Here is a 20,853-nt window from a genome sequence, read left to right on the forward strand (position 1 = left end):
GGCGTGTGCCACCATGCCTGGCTAATTAAAAATTTTTTTTTTTTTTTTTTTTTTGGTAGAGATAGGGTCTCACTAATGTTGCTCAGGCTGGTCTTGAACTCCTGTCCTGGCCTCATGCAATCTTCCTGCCTTGGCCTCCTAAAGTGCTGGGATTACAGGTGTGAGCCATTGTGACTGGCCTACATTTTTTATATTAAATAAATAAGAAATAGGGACAAACAGAGCAAATTAGTCTAAATTTTTTTAGAAAAAGTCTTTCATTCCCTGGCTATCAAAAGACATTTGTCATAGATCTTAATCATGGGTTTTTAGGAATGAAAAGGAGGCAGAGTTGTAAATTAAGAATATTACCTGTATATAATTGTGAAATGTTTCTTTTTCTTCTTAATTACACAAGTCTGCATTTGTATGGGCAAAATAAATGAAATGGGACACAGGAAATATGTACTTCGCTGTTTTAACACCAATGGAGACTGCTAGTTTGCCTAGGGTAATTGGCAATTATGGTTAAAACATAGAAAAGCTCAATTGTGCTACAAGTGGTTTGTTTAAGATAAAAACCATACAAACCAGATTTAAGATTTACGTTTGTTGGGGTAAAAAACCTAGATGCTGCAGAATTATTATAATAACTACAGCTCACTTCTTTTGTCATCTACAGAGACTACCGAAAACACAATTCTATTATAGTCACAAAAGAAAATGAAGTTAGAAAAACTGAAAGTTACCTATAAAAGTCTGTTGGGCCTGTGAATTTCCCCCTACCCTCGGGGAACATGAATGAGGATAATTAGATGCATTAGCACCCATTTTCTTCAGTCACTCAGGCATTCCGTCTGCGGGTTCTTCAGAGTATAATCCCAGAGGCCTTTATGAACCTTCAACCCTGGATCCAGCAGCCTCTTTTCATCCATTTCTTGATATGAAACAAAAATAATTTAATTCATTTTTTCAAGTGTATCTCAGATCACAGTTTTTTTAAAAAGCTACTGAAAACTGCTTTCATTCACAAATAACAACACGCTGTCAAATTCACATGTCAAATTTTCATAAAATGTAAATCTTTAAGCTTGAATTATCTGTGTTAGCTGCAATTTGAGCCATAAAATGTACCAATTATATACTTTCTAAGTCAGTAAAAAGTAACATATCAAACCAATTTAAATATATAGTTACAGGAAGAGTATTTGAAAACACAGGGAAAAGTACTCGGACTGAAAATAAATGTTTTAATTTTTGTTTTAAATCCTTAGAGGCAATCACCATTCATTATTATCTAACATTGTAAGCAATTTACAAACATTTAAGAGGTCAACACTGGTACCGCACATACAAATAACACATAATTGATTAGTTGTTTTTCTGCCTTAAAATAAAGTTGCTAAAAATCAATCTTTAATCTGTATAATTAGGCATTTTACTAAAAGAGGGAGGAGGAAAGGTGGACAATTAAAGCTAAATATATATAAGCTACTTGTTCTATGGTAATTTTGAAAGAAGTTATTATACACATTGCAAGAGACACAAAACAAAAAATTTTATCTATCCACCCCATAAAGCCCTGAAAAAAAATCCTGCTTTCTATTATGTGATATGATGATTTAAATGGACAGGGCAGTAGCAATAAAAGGTAATTCTAACAATTACAGATTAAATTCTGAACATGGAAACTTAACTCTCAGAGCTGCTAGCAAGAGATATATGCAAAAAAGAAAATCTAAGAACAAGATTAATGGAAATAGTTCTAAATCTTTACACCATCTGGATATATAAAATCTATCTGACTAAATGGGGTAACGAGTTTAAGAAGAGAAAACGCCATTTAAAATCTATTATTGGAATTGTTAAGAAACCAGTAGGCAGTTAACCTAGCCTCATAATGAAGTGTTTTAACAAATACAGTGAAAAACACGTACACAAATTATCACAAAAATCTGCTAGAAACAGAACTGCGTCAAGATGCTTGGAATTTATTTTCATCTCTGTTAGTGACACAGCATAACCTTATGAATTCATGTTTAAAAATATCGTTAACATTTGTGTTTTCCTACAATCTTTTGTAGACTATATTTATATGAAAATTAATTATTTATTTAGACGGAGTCTCGCTCTGGCGCCCAGGCTGGAGTGCAGTGGCGCAATCTCGGCTCACTTTAACCTCTGTCTCCCGGGTTCAAGCAATTCTCCTGCCTCAGCCTCCTGAGTAGCTGGGACTACAGGTGAGTGCCATCATGCCTGGCTAATATTTGTATTTTTAGTAGAGATGGGGTTTCACCATGTTGGCCAGGCTGGTCTTGAACTCCTGGCCAAGACCAGGAGTCTTGCAAAACAGGAAAACAGGAACTAAAATTACCTCTATTAATTCCACTTCAAACTTAAAAACCAGTTAAGTCTAACAAATCTTACTTTTAAAGCTGAGCTCCACAGAATCTTCAAGATCTTATCAGGCTTTTATAGTGGTTCTTTCAAAGAAAATAAGGGCCTGGAGGCCAAGTTTGTGGCCTCATTTATAGGTCAAATCCTAATCTCACTCAGGGTTTACATTTAAAACAAAAAACAGCACAAACAATCCTTTCTCAAAAAAGTTTAAAATATATAAACAAAAATCCAGAATAAAACTATCATGTAAAATAAAAAGCCTTTACCAAAATGAGGGGGGAAAAAGACTTTTAAGATGAGCTTGGGATCCGAGTGTAAGGGGAGATGGTGAAAATCATGCTGAAGTGTTTCTAAAGGTAAGACGGCAGGGTGTCACTCCTATGGCTAGGCCTCTTTGCACTTTCAAGTTCGATTATTATTTCTTTTTTTTGTTGTTTTGCTTTTTTATTTCTATTGACTGAGTAAATTTAGTAACATAGCAGAGTATGCTTATGGCACGAAACAAAGAAGAATAGAGCCTTGCCTCCGGATGAAGAAAAATCAGAAGCGTCTTCAGAAGCGGACAAGAATTTACTACCCTTACTTTAACACGTACATGCATGCACACACATATGGAATTATTTTCATCTGAGAATCTTGTATGGTTTGTAGAGACTCAAGATGCTACATGTTGAGCATCCCTAATCAGAAAATCCCAAATCTGAAATGCTCCAAAATCCAATACTTTTTGAGTGCTGACAGGATGCCACAAGTGGAAAATTCTGGAGCTGTCTTCTTTGCTTTTTGATGGTTCAATGTACATAAACTTTGTTTCATGCACTATATTAAAAATATTGTATAAAATTACCTTCAGGCTATGTGTATAAAGTGTGTATGAAACATGAATGAATTTTGTGTTTAGACTTGGGTACCCCACCAAGCTATCTCATTATGTAGACACAAATATTACAAAATTGGAAAAAATCCCAAACCTGAAACACTTCTGGTTCCAAGCATTTCAGATAAGGAATACTCAACGTGTATTACAATGGTTTAATACTTAAACCATGTCAAAAATCCCTTTTTTTAAAAAAAAGCTCTGGTAAGGGAAGAACACCAAGAAAAAAGAAAACAAAATTTAAAAAGCTCTATTTTACGATGAGCACAATTAGATATCCTAAAGCAATTATACAAGAGTTATATGACATCAATGGCCCCACTGGAGAAACAAGAACAAGTTGCAAACACTAGGGAAGTCAGAGGCTGAGCTAAGGATGTTTGGCCATTTGCTGCTACAATAAGCAGTAGTAGCTGCTGGGATAGCTGGGGTTTCACCTTAGAGAGGTGGCCAGAAATACAAGTGTCTTTGGGATTTAGGGAAAATCTCTTCCTGGTAGCTCCTGGTTAATGGGAACTCCCTTCAGGATGAACTGATTTGGGGACATTCATATATCCTATTGGAGCTCTATATACTAAAATAAACACAGACCTTGGAAGGGAAGGGAGGTGGGGGAGGCAGGTTTCCTGGATGAGATGTAACCCTTGAGTCTACCCTGTGTTCCCTAGTTCCAGAGCCTGATGGGTAACCCTGACTACAGTTCTAGTACTACAGCAATATTTCTTCTCAAAATCCTCAAAATTAACTCAGGGATTAATGTCATTACTTCTCAGGTAACCAAAATCCTATGTCAGATGGTGCTCAGTATTATTTATTTCTGAATCTAAACCATCACTTGTAGATGTTGGAAATGAGAAGTGGTCTCAGTTTAATCTCTCCAGCGATCTCTCCAGGCAAGCCTGGTCTCTTTTCTACAGACATCCAATCTTTGTATGATGCAACGGAGAGAGGAGCAAGGAGAGGGGAGAGGAGAGGAGAAGGTCTACAGGACTTGGAGAGGCCCAGAATATGCAAATGGCTGATGAATCCTTTTTCTAGAATCACCACTCTGGGGGACTCCCTCTTAATAGCATATGATCAATCCCAATCAGATGATGCTGACTGTCTTAAACTAAAATAAGCTCCAGTGATCACGGCAGACCTAACTGTGGGGTGGGGGCGGGGAATCATGTTGAATGCAAGAAAGACTAAACAACCCATGAGACATTTTTTAAAAAAGAGAAGTCAACTTTCTCCTCCCTAACCCACCCCCTTACCCCAGCCCCAAAAAGAAAGCCCTAGGCCAGCATTTTCCAAAGAGCTTTCCCAAAGTTTAGAAAATGTAGGATTAAACAAAGCCAAATAGGTTTCTTTACTTCAGGACATTTGAGCACCTTTAAAGTGCTGAGGTTCATTGTAAAGAGGGAGCATTCAGCATGATCTAAAGAAGCCCTGCTGCCCCCACGGGGCATAAAGGAATGAACTTGCATAACACACTCAGGAAAATGCTGATCTTTGCCATAAAAACACTTTTTATTGCTTCACGCAATAGAAAGAACTGTGGGAGTTAAGGTATCTAGGATTCGGTTATCTCTGTGTCACTAATTTACTATGTATGTAGGACACGTCACATGTAATCTCTATGGGCCTCAGTTCCTGTATCTGTAACATAAGAACGTCGAAACAGAGTTCCAAAAATTTAATGAAGTTGTACGGTTTATTAGTTTAGGAAATATGGATGGGGAAGGAAGTTCTTTCTTTGTTCTTTTTTTTTTTTTTTGAGATGGACTCTCGCTCTGTCGCCCAGCCTGGAGTGCAGTGGCGTGATCTCAGCTCACTGCAATCTCTGCCTCCTGGGTTCAAGTGATTTTCCTGCCCCACCCTCCTGAGTAGCTAGGATTACAGGTGTGTGTCACCATGCCTGGCTAATTTTTGTATTTTTAGTAGGGACAGGGTTTCACTATGTTGGTCAGGCTGGTCTTGAACTCCTGATCTTGTGATTCGCCCACCTCAGCCTCCCAAAGTGCTGGGATTACAGGCATGAGCCACTGTGTCCGGCCCTTTTTTTGAGATATGGTCTTTCTATGCTGCCCAGGTAGACGTGCATGGCTCACTGCAACCTCCACCTCCCAGGCTCAACCAATCCTCCTACCCCAGCCTCCTGAGTACCTGGGACTACAGGCGTGTGCCATCATGCCCAGCTAATTTGTGTTTGTGTGTTTGTGTGTGTGTGTGTGTGTGTGTGTGTATATATATATATATACTTTTTTTTTTTTGTAGAGATAGGGTTTTGCCATGTTGCCCAAACTGGTCTCAAACTCCTGAGCTCAAGTGATCTACCTATCTTGGCTTCCCAAAGTGCTGGGATTACAGGTGTGACCACGGTGCCCAGCTGGAAGGTATTTCCATACTAAATGTTAATCTACAGAGGGGAAAAAAAGAGGCACCTGAATTTCGCATTTTAAACATATTTCCCTTTCAGTCTGACTTTAGGAACAGGATAGGAATGTGGGGCAAATGTGAATATAAATAACAATTAACGGCCTGGCTCAGTGGCTCATGCCTATATTACGTCTATAATCCCAGTGCTTTGGGAGACTGAGGCAGGAGGACTGCTTGAGGCCAGGAGTTAGAGACCAACCTGGGCAACATTGTGAGACTCTGTCTTTCCAAATTTTTTTTTTTTGAGACGGAATTTCATTCTTGTTGCCCAGACTGGAGTGCAATAGTGCGATCTCAGCTCACTGCAACCTCCACCTCCTGGGTTCAAGCGATTCTCCTGCCTCAGCCTCCTGAGTAGCTGGGATTACAGGCATGCATCACCATGCCAGGCTAATTTTGTATTTTTAGTAAAGACAGGGTTTCACCACGTTGGTCAGGCTGGTCTTGAACTCCTGACCACAGGTGATCCGTCTGCCTTGGCCTCCCAAATGCTGGGATTACAGGCGTGAGCCACCGTGCCCAGCCAAAAAATATTTTTACATATATATATATATGTATATATATATATATATATATACACACACACACACACACACACACCCACACACAAAATTAGCCAGGTGTAGTGGTACGTGCCTATGGTCCTAGCTACTTGGGAGGCTGAAGCAGGAAGATTGCTTGTGCCAGGAGTTCGAGGCTGCAGTGAGCTATGATCACACCACTGCCCTCCAGACTGGGCAAAAGAGTGAGACTTTCTTAAAAACAAAAACAAAAATCCTAAAGAAAAACCATAATGAAAGAGAAATGTAAAACTATACTAATACTTCACTCCTGTCAAATCTAAGGTAACAACATTGTTACAACAGACCATAGGCATTTGGACTCCCCATGAAATGAAAATTAACAAAGGGACAGACAGATTTCCCAGACAAAGCTTTTATTCTGGGGCTTGTCCTACTGTGCTAGAGCGCAAGGGAGACAGACAGCAGAGGCTGGTTCCCTGAAAAGAGCCAGTAAAGATTAGGCAAAGCGCAGGAATTGACATCAGGGATAAGGTATGCAGGCTGGGCTGGGCAAAGCATGTGAGGGGTGGAGTATGCAGGTTAGCAAGGCTGGTTGTGATGGTTATCTTGAGTACGGGTTAACTGGTGGTCTGTCTGGCTGGCAAAAACAAGGCTGGAAATCAGTTGTTCAGCATTCCTTCCAGAGGTGAGACACTCAACAACCTTGGTTCGATTTTGGATCTCCTAAGGCCAGTTTCTGGAGTTCTTTAAGCACAAGGCATGGTTAAACAGTATGAGAGCACAGAAGAATGGCTATTTTCTTTGTATGACTAAAGCCTTGGGATTAGTGGGTATAGGGCCAGTGAGGCAGTGGTGTGGGTTTTGTGATTAGTGGGAATGTACGAAAAAATGCTAGTGGGGGTGAGCTGAAGCCAAGCCCCATTTTAATATGATATATTATTCAAACCAAGAAGCTTGAGAGTGAAAAGGGGTACATATCAGAGGGGATGCCAGAACACGTGTAGCCCAGGTCTGACCAGGCAAAGTGGGATGAATGGTCGTATCTCTAGCTAAATCTCTCATTTCCCGAGTAGCTTAGAAATAAAACAAAGTTTTAAAAGAAATAAAGGGCCGGGAGCGATGGCTCAAGCCTGTAATCCCAGCACTTTGGGAGGCCGAGGCGGGCGGATCACGAGGTCAGGAGTTCGAGACCAGCCTGACCAACATGGTGAAACCCCGTCTCTACTAAAAATACAAAAATTAGCCCGGCGTGGTGGCACGTGACTGTAGTCCCAGCTACTCAGGAGGCTGAGACAGAAGAATCGCTTGAACCCAGGAGGATGAGACTGCAGTAAGCCGAGATCACATCACTGTACTCCGCCCTGGGTGACAGAGTGAGACTGTCTCAAAAACAAAACAAAAAACCACTTAGCCAGGCAAAGTGGTGTGTGCCTGTAGTCCCAGCTATTCAGGAGGCTGAGGCAAGAGGATTGTTTGAGGCCTAGAGATTGAGGTTGCAGTGAGCTATGAGCATGCCAGTGCACTGCAGCCTGGGTGACAGAGCAAGATCCTATCTCAAAAAAAGAGGTAAGTCTCAAATGACAAAGGTATTGGGTCTTTGTTCGGAACACAATAGAGGAACTACTGGAACAAAGCCCAGAGTAGTAAGAGCAAAGCAGCACCATTATACTTCTGTTACAGAAAGACTACTGGAAGATGCTTGATCTATAAAAAGATCTTGATGCAGAAAGACTTATTAGAGGATTCTTCCAACAGTCCAGGAAAGTAAGTGTTAATAAGGTCCTGGCTTTATTTCTAAAATGGGGGCAATATAATAACACCTACTTTACAAGGTTGTTTTAAGAGTTAAAATAATATGGACTGCTGGTCAGGCATGGTGACACATGCCTGTAATCCTGGCACTTCAGGAGTCTGAGGCAGGCAGCTCGCTTGAGCTCAGGAGTTCGAGACCAGCCTGAACAACATAGCAAGACCCCATCTCAGAAAAAAAAAAGTTAAAAAAAAAAAAGATAATATGGACTGCCACTCGGAAAGCAGAAACAGGAGCCTATCAAAAGAGAAATGTCTTTTGAGGGACTTGGGCCTGTGCCAGGTCTGACCTGGACTAGACGAACTACATCTTAAAAGATGTTAAAATATTCTTTAAAAAATTCAGTTTCTAGCCATTTAAAGCAGAGAACCAATTCCTGGAAAGTGGTGCGTTAAGAATGAATGTGGCTGCACTGTGAAGACACAAATGGGCCTCTCCTACTCTGCCACCTTTACCCTCAGAGCTCACACTCCAAATGCTTCATCCTGACCTACAACCTCAGAAGAAGATCCTCCTGAAGCAACAGATGGAAAATGGGAATTAGAGGGCTGAAAGGGCCTCCCCACCCCCCACCAGAGGGAGGCCTGACTCTAGGACAATGGGCGTCGCTTATTCCTCTTATCTGGTCTTTGGCAGAGGGCCTGAGCAGTGATGCCTACAGCAGCCAGTGCAGGAGCTGCCTTGGCCTGGACATCCCCGAAAGTTTTGATGTCTTCTAGCAGCTAGAATCCCCCAAAACTGAAGTAGCTCTGGAAGGAGCCTGAAAAGTCTTCCCCAAAAGTCAGGAAAAAGAGCCTATAAGCAGAGGGTGAAAAAATATTATGAGGCCCTGCAAGACAGACTGCAGAACTTGCCCAATCAACTCTCATAAGGTGATGGGGCCTGCCATTTGGAGCCTCTGTGCTTACGATATGGAAAACTAGCACTGAGCCCGGCACACAATATTTTATTGAATAAAGGAAATGATTGTTCTAATCAGGGACAACTGTTTTTATTGTTGGCTTGAGAGTGTACAGAAAGATGGTTCACTCTAGATTTAGAGATGGTGATAAAAATGAGTCTAGATTTGAGTTTATTATTTATTCATTTTTATTTTTGAGACGGAGTCTCGTGCTGTCGCCCAGGCTGGAGTGCAGTGGCGCAATCTTGGCTCACTGCAACCTCTGCCATCCAGGTTCGAGCGATTCTCCTGCCTCAGCCTCCCGAGTGGCTGGGATTACAGGCGTGCACCCCTACACCTGGCTAATTTTTGTATTTTTAGTAGAGATGGGGTTTCACCATGTTGGCCAGGCTGGTCTCAAACTCCTGACCTCAGGTGATCTGCCGGCCTCGTCTTCCCAGAGTGTTGGGATTACAGGCGTGAGCCACTGTGCCCGGCCTAGATTTGAGTTTAAAGAGGACTTGCAGAGAGAAATAGAACTGACATCAGAGAATACATTCAAATCAACTGAATTTAAAGGGAAAAAATGCAATTTCTCCTAAATTCCATTCAAAGCCAAAACATTCAGATTTTCTGACACCAACTTAGCAAATGTTTAAAATACAAGGGTATACTTCTTATTGATAAGTTACCATGGGTTCCACTAGTAGAGCTGGAGAGATAAGCAAACATGCTGGGTGAACCCTAGAGTAAGCCTGAGACTATGGCTGCACAGACAGAAGAGAACACAAAACAAAACAGAAACTCAAAGGTTTCCTCATCCAGGGCAGTCTTCATGAAGACAGTTCAAATTCCAAACTGTTAGATCATTAAAGGAATAGGCATGTGACTAGCCCTGTGAATTATTCAAATTCTTATAAATAAGAAGACAATAATGGCTTAGCAGTTGAGGTAATTACATAGTAAAATTCTATTTTTCTTCACATTACGGAGACTGAGTCTAAATAAATATGAGGGTGGGGGACCCATTACTTTAAATTTTCAGTGAAAAAGTTACAAGTCATATATAATGGCTTAATACTGGCTAGTCACTCCATTCTGATGAGCTCCTGCCCATCAGAATATTTGCTATTTAAAGAATCTTTGTTGGCATGCAAGTGAAAAATGTGTTCCTCCTAAGTTTCTTCTGAAGTCTACACTTAGAGTCTTGTATATAGTGGTCCTTGTAAAAGAAGTACTAGTGGTTGTGATGATGAACAAGTTTTGAGAACGTTCAGCTATAAAAGACCCTGTCTGTAAGAGACATCAACAAGGTCTCTTATGAAAAACAAGTAGAAAACCAGACAAAACTCTCACTCTCACAAGCATTATCAGAGGGCTTTCTTATAACTATGGTAATTTTTCCTTAATCCCATTGCTTGTTCTGTGCTACCCACTTGTAGCAGAAACACTGGGAGAGGATATTACAGTTTAAGTATGTCAGAATGAAACAGATATTCTTGGCCCTGTTAAGGCAATGAAAGTCTGCATCTTAAAACTCTATTTTCCATTTGTTTAGAACCTTGTCTTAGTCTGTTTTCTGTTGCCGTAACAGAATATCATAGACTGGGTAATTTATAAAAAAATCTATTTCTTACAGTTCTGGAGGGTGGGAGGTCCAAGACCACCCCAATATCTGGTGAGGGCCTTCTTGCTGTGCCCTAACATGGCTGAGGGCACCACATAGCAAGAGGGCAAGAACATGCGTGTCAGCTCAGGTCTCTCTTCCTCTTATAAAGCCACCAGCCCCATTATGGTGGCCCCACCCTGATGATTTTATCTAATCCTAATTACTTTACAAAGGCCCTACATTCAACTGACATACAGATTTGGGGATTAAGTTCCCAACACATGCAATGTGGGGAACAGCAAATCATAGTAGACATCTATAATAAAAAATTAAGTAATACATATGAGGTCCTTATCATAGAAGACATAGTGAAGAATGCTCACCAAACTGGTAAGGGGAATGGTGGAGAGGAAGAAGGAAACGATGACTGAGGTTTCTACCTTGCATAACTGGGTGGTTACAATGCTGTAAACCAAGAAGCATATAGGAGAAGCAATTTATGGGTCCACTGAGGGTGATAAAGGTAATGGGTTTGAAATCTGGGAAAGACATATTAAAGAGGCCAGGCGCGGTGGCTCAGGCCTATAATCCCAGCACTTTGGGAGGCTAAGGAGGATTGCTTGAGGCCAGGAGTTCCAGACTAGCCTGGGCAACAAAACAACCCCATCTCTCTTTAAAAAAAAAAAAAAAAAAAGACGTTATCAAGGAAGAAACAATTCAAACAGAACATAAAGAAGTCTAAAAACAAAAGTTTTCTAATACTATTAATAATATCTAATTTCTAAAGGTAATATTCCTTGTATTACAATACAGCATTCTCCCAAGATAATTCATTTACTTTTAAATGAGGATATTATTTACAAATATCTTATCAATGTTTGTAAAAAGATAAATGGAGAGTCTTAAGAAGTAATGGTGCTTATTTCTTGAGGCGCAAAGTTATTTCTGGCATAACTTCACATTACTGCACAGCACTCAGCAAAATATGGGTGATCTCTAACCTCTCTTGAGCTCTGAGTGTTCTCCTACTAATATATGTATCACTGTCATATATATCAGTAAGATACTTGGTTATTAAAGTATTTTATTATCTAAGATTTTTAGAGATCATTTCTTAAAACTCAGATTCTCTTTATCAGTTGTCTCATTCTGTCTTCCCTGAACAGATGATAAAATATATCCTTTGGGTTCACTGTACATGCCCCTCTGCCAAGAAAATAACATTTCAGAGGAAAAGGTTATGTCTTCTATGTAGTAATCATTATTGGAATGTCATGTCAGCAGTAATATCTTCCTGACATCTCCCACACCACAAATACAGTATTTTCTAGATTAACAGAATATGCAAATAAATTATCCCTAACATTTTTCTATTTTTAGTTTTCCTGTACTTTTCTTTTTTATTTTTAAGAGGCAGAGTCTCACTGTGTTGCTCAGGCTGAAGTGCAGTGGCACAATCATAGCTCACAGTGCCTGGGCTCAAGCAATCCTCCAGCCTCAGCCTCCCAAGTAGCTAGAGCAGGTGTGTGCCACCATGTCCAGCTAATTAAAAACATTTTTTTTCTGTAGAGACAGGGCCTCACTAATGTTGTCCAGGCTGGTCTTGAACTCCTGGTCTCAAATGATCCTCCTGCCCTGGCCTCCCAAAGTGCTCAGATTACAGGCACGAGCCAGCACACCCAGACGTGACTTTACTTTCTAGAGCTATCTTACAACAATTGATTTCCTCATATAGGTACTAGGTACTGGTCAAGATAAGCTGTCATCTGATCCCTGAGTTGTCTACTTGAAAAGCATTTCTTACTCCTACCTCAGGGCTCTTCCCTTTGCCTGTACCACTCTTCTGAAACATCTTCACATGTTTCATACTCTCATTTTTACTGAAGTCTTTGCTCAAATACTACCTCTCGGAGAAGACTTCCCTAGTTAGCCTATATAAAATAACATTCCACCCCATCATTCATTATCCTCTTTCTTCAGTTTATTTTCTTTACAGTAGTACTTTTCACCACTTGAATTTCATTTATTCAACACTAAATCCTCACCACATAATACAGTACCTGGCACTTAGGAGGCATTAAGTTGAAAACTGCTGAATGAAATTAGTTTTAAAAAATAAACATTTAGTAAGGAAAGGCTTATCTGTAATCATTCTTCCAGATTTTGAGTCCAAAAACTATTTCTTGGGATCCATATTCCTTCACAGTCTAAGCCTCTTAGAAGATTGTGATTAAAAAATTGCAGCTGGGCGCGGTGGCTCAATCCTGTAATCCCAGCACTTTGGGAGGCCGAGGTGGGCGGATCATGAGGTCAGGAGATCGAGACCATCCTGGCTAACACAGTGAAACCCCGTCTCTACTAAATATATTAGCCGGGTGTGGTGGTGGGCGCCTGCAATCCCAGCTCCTCGGGAGGCTGAGGCAGGAGGATGGCGTGAGCCTGGGAGGCGGAGCTTGCAGTGAGCTGAGATCGCACCACTGCACTCCAGCCTAGGCGACAGAGCCAGACTCGGTCTCCAAAAAAAAAAAAAAAATTGGATTAGTACTTGGAGACAAAAGATTTCCCAGCAAAAAGCCTCGTGGATCACAGCGTACATATACCCTCAAATATGACTTGTGGAGATGTTTCCATAAGCAATAAAGTAATTAATTTTTAAAAACACACTGCTTCCTCAATAATTAAACATAGAATTATATGATCCAGCAATTCCATTTGTGGATATATACCAAAAAAAGTGAAAACAGGGACTCAAACAGATGTGTACACCCACGTTCATAGCAAAATTATTCACAACAGCCAAAAGGTAGAAGCAACTCAAGTGTCCACAGATAGATGAATGGGAAAACAAAATGTGGTGTATACATAGAGTAGATTATTCAGCCTTAAAAAGGAAGGAAATTCTGACACATGCTGAAACACAGATGAACCCTGAGAACATTACGTTAAGTGAAATAAGCCAGTCACAAAAGGACAAACATGGATTCCACTTATATGAAGTACTTAGAGTAATCAAATTCATAGAGACAGAAAGTAGAATGATGGTTGTCAGGGGCTGGGAAGTTAGTGTTCAGTAAGCACAAAGTTTCAGTTGTGGAAAATGAGAAAGTTCTGGAGATGGATGGTGGTGATGGCTGCACAACGTGAATGTACTTAATGTTGCAGAACTATATATACACTTAAAACTGGTTAAAATGGTAAATGTTATGTATTTTTAAGTGACAACTTAAAAAATGGAAAAAACCTCACAAAAAAACATTAAAACAGAAAAGCAATGACATACACCTTCCCTCTCCACTCCCTTTTTTAAACATTCCCCCCAACTTCATGTTCCTTTTAATGACTGGAATGGGAGTATCTTACATCAGAAAGGGAATACAGTTTACCAAGGGCTTTTTCATGTGTTAAGTCATTTTATTCTCACAATAACTCTTCCATGTAGACAGCACAGGCATCATTCTCTATTCTCCAAATGAGGAAATCAAAGTAGAGACTTTAAAGTGACTTATCCAAAGTCAAATAAAGAGTAAAATGGGCCAGGTGCAGTAGCTCACGCCTGTAATTCCAGCACTTTGGGAGGCCAAGGTGTGTGGCCTAGGCGACAAGGGCAAAACTCCTCTGTCTCCAAGAAAAAAAAAAAAGAGTAAAATGGCAAAGCCAAGACCAAAGACCAGGCCTTCAATCCCTCATCTAGTGTGTGTCTTATGCCCCCAACCTCCACACCCCTGCTAAACAAGAAAGCGTCTCAAAAGTCTTCAGTCCTATACCAACCTTTCTGAAGGAAGCTGCCACGTCTACCTCATGCTTCTGTGTCCACTGTGCTGCTGTTTCTATTACTCAACCCTTAAGTCTCCAGTTTCTACTTTATCACCCAACTGAGGTAAAGGGACAGATCTTAATCTCTCTAGTGCTGTGTATTGTTGAACAGTAAAACGTTTCTTGATTGTGATTAATACTCCATAAATATCAAATCTCCTAGCATTCAAACACAGAGGACAATTAAATGACTAAGCTTCTCTAATCTCATCCCTTCCTATTACTTGTTTTTCCTTCCTTTGCAGGAGATACTTTTGTAATAAAAATGAAAAAATATACAATAAAAAAGTGGAGAAAATAGTTAATGGACCTCTACCCATTGCCAAGTTTCAACCAACATTTACCAATTGGCAGGTGTTTTTTTTTTTCCCCTTTAGAAATGGGGTCTTGCTCTGTTGCAGAGGCTGGAGTGCCGTGGCACAAACATAGCTCACTGCAACCTCAAACTCCTGGACTCAAGTGATCCTCCTGCCTCAGCTTCCCAAAGTGCTGCAATTACAGGTTTAAGTATCAACTATATCCCAGTCCACTATCTACCCAATCCCAGTAGAATATTCTCAAGCAAATCTCAGATAGCATATTATTTCACCTGTAAATATTTCCATATTTACCTCTAAAAGGATGTAAAGCAACTACAGACTATCATATCTAAAATAAACAATAATTCCTTAATATGAAACTCCTAGGCAGTGTTAACATTTCTCAAATTGTTTTTTCTTTGTTTGAATTAGGATCCAAATAAGGTCTACACATTGTGACTGGATGATTATGTCTCTTCAATCTCCGCATATGGGTTCCTCCCCCTTTACAATTTTTTTTTGTTGAAGAAATCAGGTTACCTGGTTGTTTCCTATAGTTTGGATTTTGCCAAATGTATTACCATGATGTAGTTTAATAATGTGCTTCTGACTCTTGTATTTACAGTAAATTGATAGATATATCTAGAGCTGTGATCAGACTCAGGATCATTTTTGTATTAAAACTTTTTTGGGGGGGGCCAGGCGCGGTGGCTCACGCTTGTAATCCTAACACTTTGGGAGGCCAAGGTAGGTGGATCATCTGAGCTCAGGAGTTTGAGACCAGCGTGGGTAACATGGTGAAACCCCATCTCTACTAAAATAATAAAAATTGGCCGGGTGTGGTGGCACGCACCTGTAGTCCCAGGTACTCGGGGGCTGAGGCACAAGAATTGCTTGAACCTGGGAGGTGGAGGTTGCAGTGAGCTGAGATAGTACCATTGCACTCTAGCCTGGGCAACAGTGACTCTGTTTCCAAAAACAAACCAACAAAAAAAACAAAAAACTTTTTTTTTTTTGCCAAGACTGCTTCACAGGTGGCAGGTAGTATGTACTTCCAACAGTTAAGTTCAAAAGTCTATTGAATTCCCTTTTTTTGATATTAACAGTTATCAATGATCAGCAACTAAAGCAATCCATTAACGGGGTTGAAAAACAATCACATGATAGTCTGTCATTCTTTCTTTATTCACTAGCTGGAAAAGTTCTATAAAAAAACTCATCAACTATTCAGTTGTCCTGATGCAGTCTGTATAGAAAGGACAGAATAAATGAGTAATTTTTTACTTTTATTTACTAATTTTCAAAACAATTAGTAATAGCTTCCTAGCATCCTTAAAGACAATCAGTGAGTTTTAAAAAGTTATGAATTAATAGACTTACATCTATGTGACAGGTTTTAATCCTTTGTAGTTATTCTTATTGAAGTTCAAACTGTCCCATCTTTGGACAGTAGAGCCTTATTCAAATCGGTTCCTGAGACCTTATGACATAATCCTAACCTCTGCCTCCAAGAGCAGAGGTTACCTTACCTTTCTGGTATTACAACTTATTCCAGGCATATCTTGTATTTTTCTTGCCTTTGACTTGGCACCGGTCATTTCCTTAAAGGAGCCCTAATTCCCTTTAGTGGGAAATGGTATTCAGAAACCACAATCTCAGTAATAGGGATGCTCAATGCCTTTTCAGTACAAAGATCTAAGACATTATATACACACATATCTATATAAACATGTACATAGATACATAAATGTACATTATCATTAGTTTATACTGTTGCTTCCAATTCAAATTCAGGTTTATAGGGTTTTTACTCAATCTCATTATCTTATATCATTTCTCCTTTCTCACATATGAAAACCCTCTATTCTCAATGCAGCCTACATAATAGTTTATCACAAAATATTCACACAACCTGAGAATAAAAATATTAACACTATCATCACCAATATGATCCATGAAAATATTTTTAATTTTTTTTTTTTTTTACAATTCTTTTTATCTTTAGGATATACCCAACTTGGAATATTCTACAAATTACTGTATATGTAAGTCACTTGGAATGGTTTACTCTGTGTGATTATATAACCAATGGGAAATCCACTTTATAAGATTTATTTTGATTTTTAGTCATTGCATTTTTAACTTTGTTATATAATTACTTACAATATTTAAGTGAGTATAAAGTTAAAATAAAAAAAAAAGATACATCCAAAGAATACAAATTGCTGTCCCTGTCTACTCTATTCTAGTCCCTGCCTGCCCCATATGTAACTTTACTTATACTTTATACAACATTTTACATTCCCTGTTTTTTTGGCTATTATCCGTTGGTTCCCTACTATGAGCAATGCTGAAATTAAGTTAGTAACTTCCTTCTCCTGTCTCTACCCCAGTATTTTAAGTGATATATTTTTATTTACAGTGAATACCTATAACCAGTGAGCTTATTTTACATGTCATATATTCTCCCCACATTCTTGATAATTAAACTTTACCTATAGAGTGGTTACATACTACACTCTCAGTCTTAGTTCTACCAATAAAATATATATTTAATGCTCATTATCAGCTTAAAGTACCAGTTAAAGAGTGTTAATACAGGTCTACAATTCTTTTTCAAATAGAAATCTTTGGAGCCACACACATTCAAAAATTCACTTTTTTCCTTTGCTTTCAAAAAGAAATAATATGGTTATAGTAAACACACCTGACAGCAATAATTTAAGCATATCCTTAGAATGACTTTGTATGGCAGATGCACCTGAATGTGTGTTCTGAGCTAGGGAATCCAGGAGTGGCCAACCCAGAGATTCCTTCCTTGTCTATAAGGACATCTGAGCCCCCAACCTGTCTCTTGGAACACAAGCCCTACAGGAGACTGAGGCTCCAAGTTTTGGGTAGAATAAAGAGTGCCAGGTGGAGGTTGCTAGGTGGAAGTGCTAAAGTGGAAATGCTATATAAACTGCATGCCTATGGCAGGCAGTTGTGGTTCTTCTGCCCAGCCCACTGCCACTGGACTGTATATAAGGCAGTTCTCCCATCCAGCCCACTGCCACTGTACCCTCTCCTTTGTATGTAAGCCCCCAATAAAACCCCACATCTCTTTTGCCGGCTCTGGGTCTCTTCTTTGGCCTCTTGAACCTAATGCCATGCCCACTGGAGTGACAGAAGTTTGGCATGACATATGGTATACCAAACATTTACTGTATACTATATAACTATCCCCAGGGAGATCTGGCACGGCACCCTAATTTGTTTGTAATAATTTGTTTGTAACATCAAACAAATTAATATTCTGCAGTAAAATATACTATTTAGACTAACCTATGCTAGTTTAGGTTCGGTTTTGCTGGCAGACAAATCTGGGTCATGTCAGTGTTTGCCATCAAATTAAGTCCTCCCATAACCCCTAAAATAGTTTTCAGAACTTTTGGGATTTCAAATTATAAGTAAGAGAATGTGGACCTGTAGTTAAAAATAGTCTTTTCCCTTATCCACCCACCACCAAAAATAGTCAAGTCAGAAAACATTTCTATTCATGTTAAATGAAAATCTTTAAATTGACATTTTCTATAAAATTCCATTGCATTACTGCAAATGAAGATTAGTTAGTTGTTAGGGTTTTGTTAGGAGAATCTTATTAAGCCATGTGGTTTTTTTCTAATATAACCTATTATAATTCATAACAGCTGTCAGTCCCCTGCTGATACTTTTTCCCCATTAAAAATGCATTTTTAAAATATAAAAGTACATCACATTCCACTAATATATGCAACAATCTAGAATAATTTTTCAAACTAGAAAATGATGGAAATACAGAGAAATGAGGTGAGTATGGTTCTTAGAATTTTGAGTCTAGTGAAGAGGAAAGTATCTGAATTTTTGACTTATCCTAAAATGAAACTACACACACACACACACACACACACACATCACACATATATACACACACATTTATTTTAATTTGAGAAAGGGTCCTGCTCTGTTGTCTAGGCTAGAGTATAGTAGTTCACTCATAGCTCATTGCAGCCTCCAACTCCTGGGCTCAAGCAATCCTCCTGCCCCAGCCTCCCAAGTAGCTAGGACTATAGGTGTGTGCCAGCGTGCCCAGCTAATGAACAACAAAAATTTTTTTTTTTTTTTGGTACAGACGGGTCTCACTATGTTGCCCAGGCTGGTCTTGAACTCCTAGCCTCAAGTGACCTTCCTGCCTCAGCTTTGCAAAGCACTGGGATTACAAAGCATGAGCCACCTCACCTGGCTGAAACTATATTCTTAGTGTTCTTGTAGTATTTCTAGTCATGAAATACTTCTTAAATAAAATATCTGCTATAAATGCATAGTAAGCAAGGTCTGAAATCTGTTATCTCTTAGCTGTTTAAATGATTTAAAAAACATAATCTCCAAAGAGTAACAAACCCAGAGTAGTCAGTAGGGAAGTCTTGTAGATTATCATTCTTAAACAGGGTAGGAAAACCCAAACCAGTGAAGAAATCATTAAAAGAGATACTGAATTATTAGAAAAAAATTTTAAATGTGGATATGACTATCTTATTTATGAAAACTAAATTTACACTAAATCCTAAAATTAAAAACTATTATGCACTCATATGTATATCAAAATTTAAAATTTGGCCAGGTGACAGTTTTATACAAAACTATTTTCATTTCATAATATAGCAAGGTTGCAAAAATATGGCCACACACAAAATTTTACTTTACCTTAAAAAAATTCCTACATAGAACTGTGTTGTATAGATATGTAATAATTTACTTAACCAAATCCATACTGAGGGTCACATCCAATTTTTCAATATTATAAATAGCACTGCAATTCTTTTACACATATCTTTGCCCACTCTGCCCAGTCTAAATTATGTCATTAGAATAAATTTCAAGAAGATTCTTGGGTTAAAGGATATACATGTTTCTAATTTGAAGACATATTGTCAGAAGAGTTGCAATTTACACTCCTATCAGCTTTGCATGAGAATGTCCAAAATGCTGGACATTATTCATCTTTGCAATCTGATGGAGGAAAAATTATGCCATTGCTATTTTAATCTCTTAAAAATTAACAAACTGATATTCATTAGTCCCCATGTTGCTTTATATTCTTTGCCCATTTTTCTATTTGGCTGTTCGTTTTACAAATTTGCAACATTTTCTATAATAAACGGAAAATATTCATATGGGCCTTTTAAAACTATGATAGCTTTTGTCATAAATGTTTAAATTTTTCATATAGACAACTCTGTCTTTTCCTTTGTAACTTCTGGGTTTCCTCCTTCTTACTGCAAACATTTTTACATAGAAAACTAATTTATATATAAATATTTAAGCAGTTAGGACAATATTTGAGAAAGTGCTTTCAATTTGTGTTGTAATCTCCAAATTAGAGTATGTGGGTAAATATTCTTCTATTAAGGAGGAAGTTAACATTAAATTAAGAGTTTATAACACAGTTATTATTGTTTCAAGTCATTTGGTATACTAACATTTAACATTTTATTAAGTCCTAAGTATTAAGCTAACTCAATTACCTGCTGTTGCTAGGAAGCGAGATGGATAAATTTTCCAAATAACTGGAGGATGCTTTTGTTAGCCATTGAGGTGTACAATGTTAGGCTTGACTTTTTACTGAATTTCTTGAGAATATTGTGCTTAACTGACACTATGTTACTTGTAGATACGTCTGTGCAGCCATCAGTGGTTCTGACATCTAGAACATTTTCATCACCCCCTAAAAGAAGTTCCATTAGCAGTCACTCACCTCAATTCCCCAATCCTAGGCAACTACTAATCTAATTTCTACCTGTATTATTTTGGACATTTTATATAAATGGGATCATATAATAATGTGGGCTTTTGTGACTGGCTTCTTTCACTTTAGCATGATGTTTTCAAGGTCCATCCACATTGTAGCATTTATCAGTACTACTTTATTCCTCTTTATTTGCTGTATAATATTTCATTGTATGGATATACCACATTGTATTTGATTTATTCATTCATCCATCCATCCATTGATGGACATTTGGGTTGTTTCCACTTTTTGGTTATTATGAATAATGCTGTTACAAACATTTGTACAAGTTGTGTAGACATGTACTTCCACTTCTCTTAAGTATATGCCTAGGAGCAAAATGTATTTTTTTTTTTTTTTTGAGATGGAGTTTTGCTCTTGTTGCCCAGGATGGAGTGCAATGGTGTGATCTCGGCTCACTGCAACCTCTGCCTC

General features: G+C 38.7%; 1 protein-coding gene across 5 annotated transcripts in view; it reads right to left on the reverse strand.

Moving 5' to 3' along the window:
• The window catches only part of BTBD7 (BTB domain containing 7), a 95,534-nt gene that overhangs the window by 57,700 nt on the left and 16,981 nt on the right, over positions 1-20,853 (reverse strand). For all 5 annotated transcript variants that reach the window (XM_016926652.3, XM_016926651.3, XM_016926649.3 and 2 more), the window contains exon 2: positions 729-916. In XM_016926652.3, coding sequence (XP_016782141.1) covers positions 729-810 — 82 coding nt within the window. In that variant the 5' untranslated portion in view covers positions 811-916. The remainder of the gene's footprint in view (positions 1-728; positions 917-20,853) is intronic.

Source organism: Pan troglodytes, chromosome 15 (assembly GCF_028858775.2).
Source record: "Pan troglodytes isolate AG18354 chromosome 15, NHGRI_mPanTro3-v2.0_pri, whole genome shotgun sequence".
Taxonomy (NCBI): Eukaryota; Metazoa; Chordata; class Mammalia; order Primates; family Hominidae; genus Pan; species Pan troglodytes.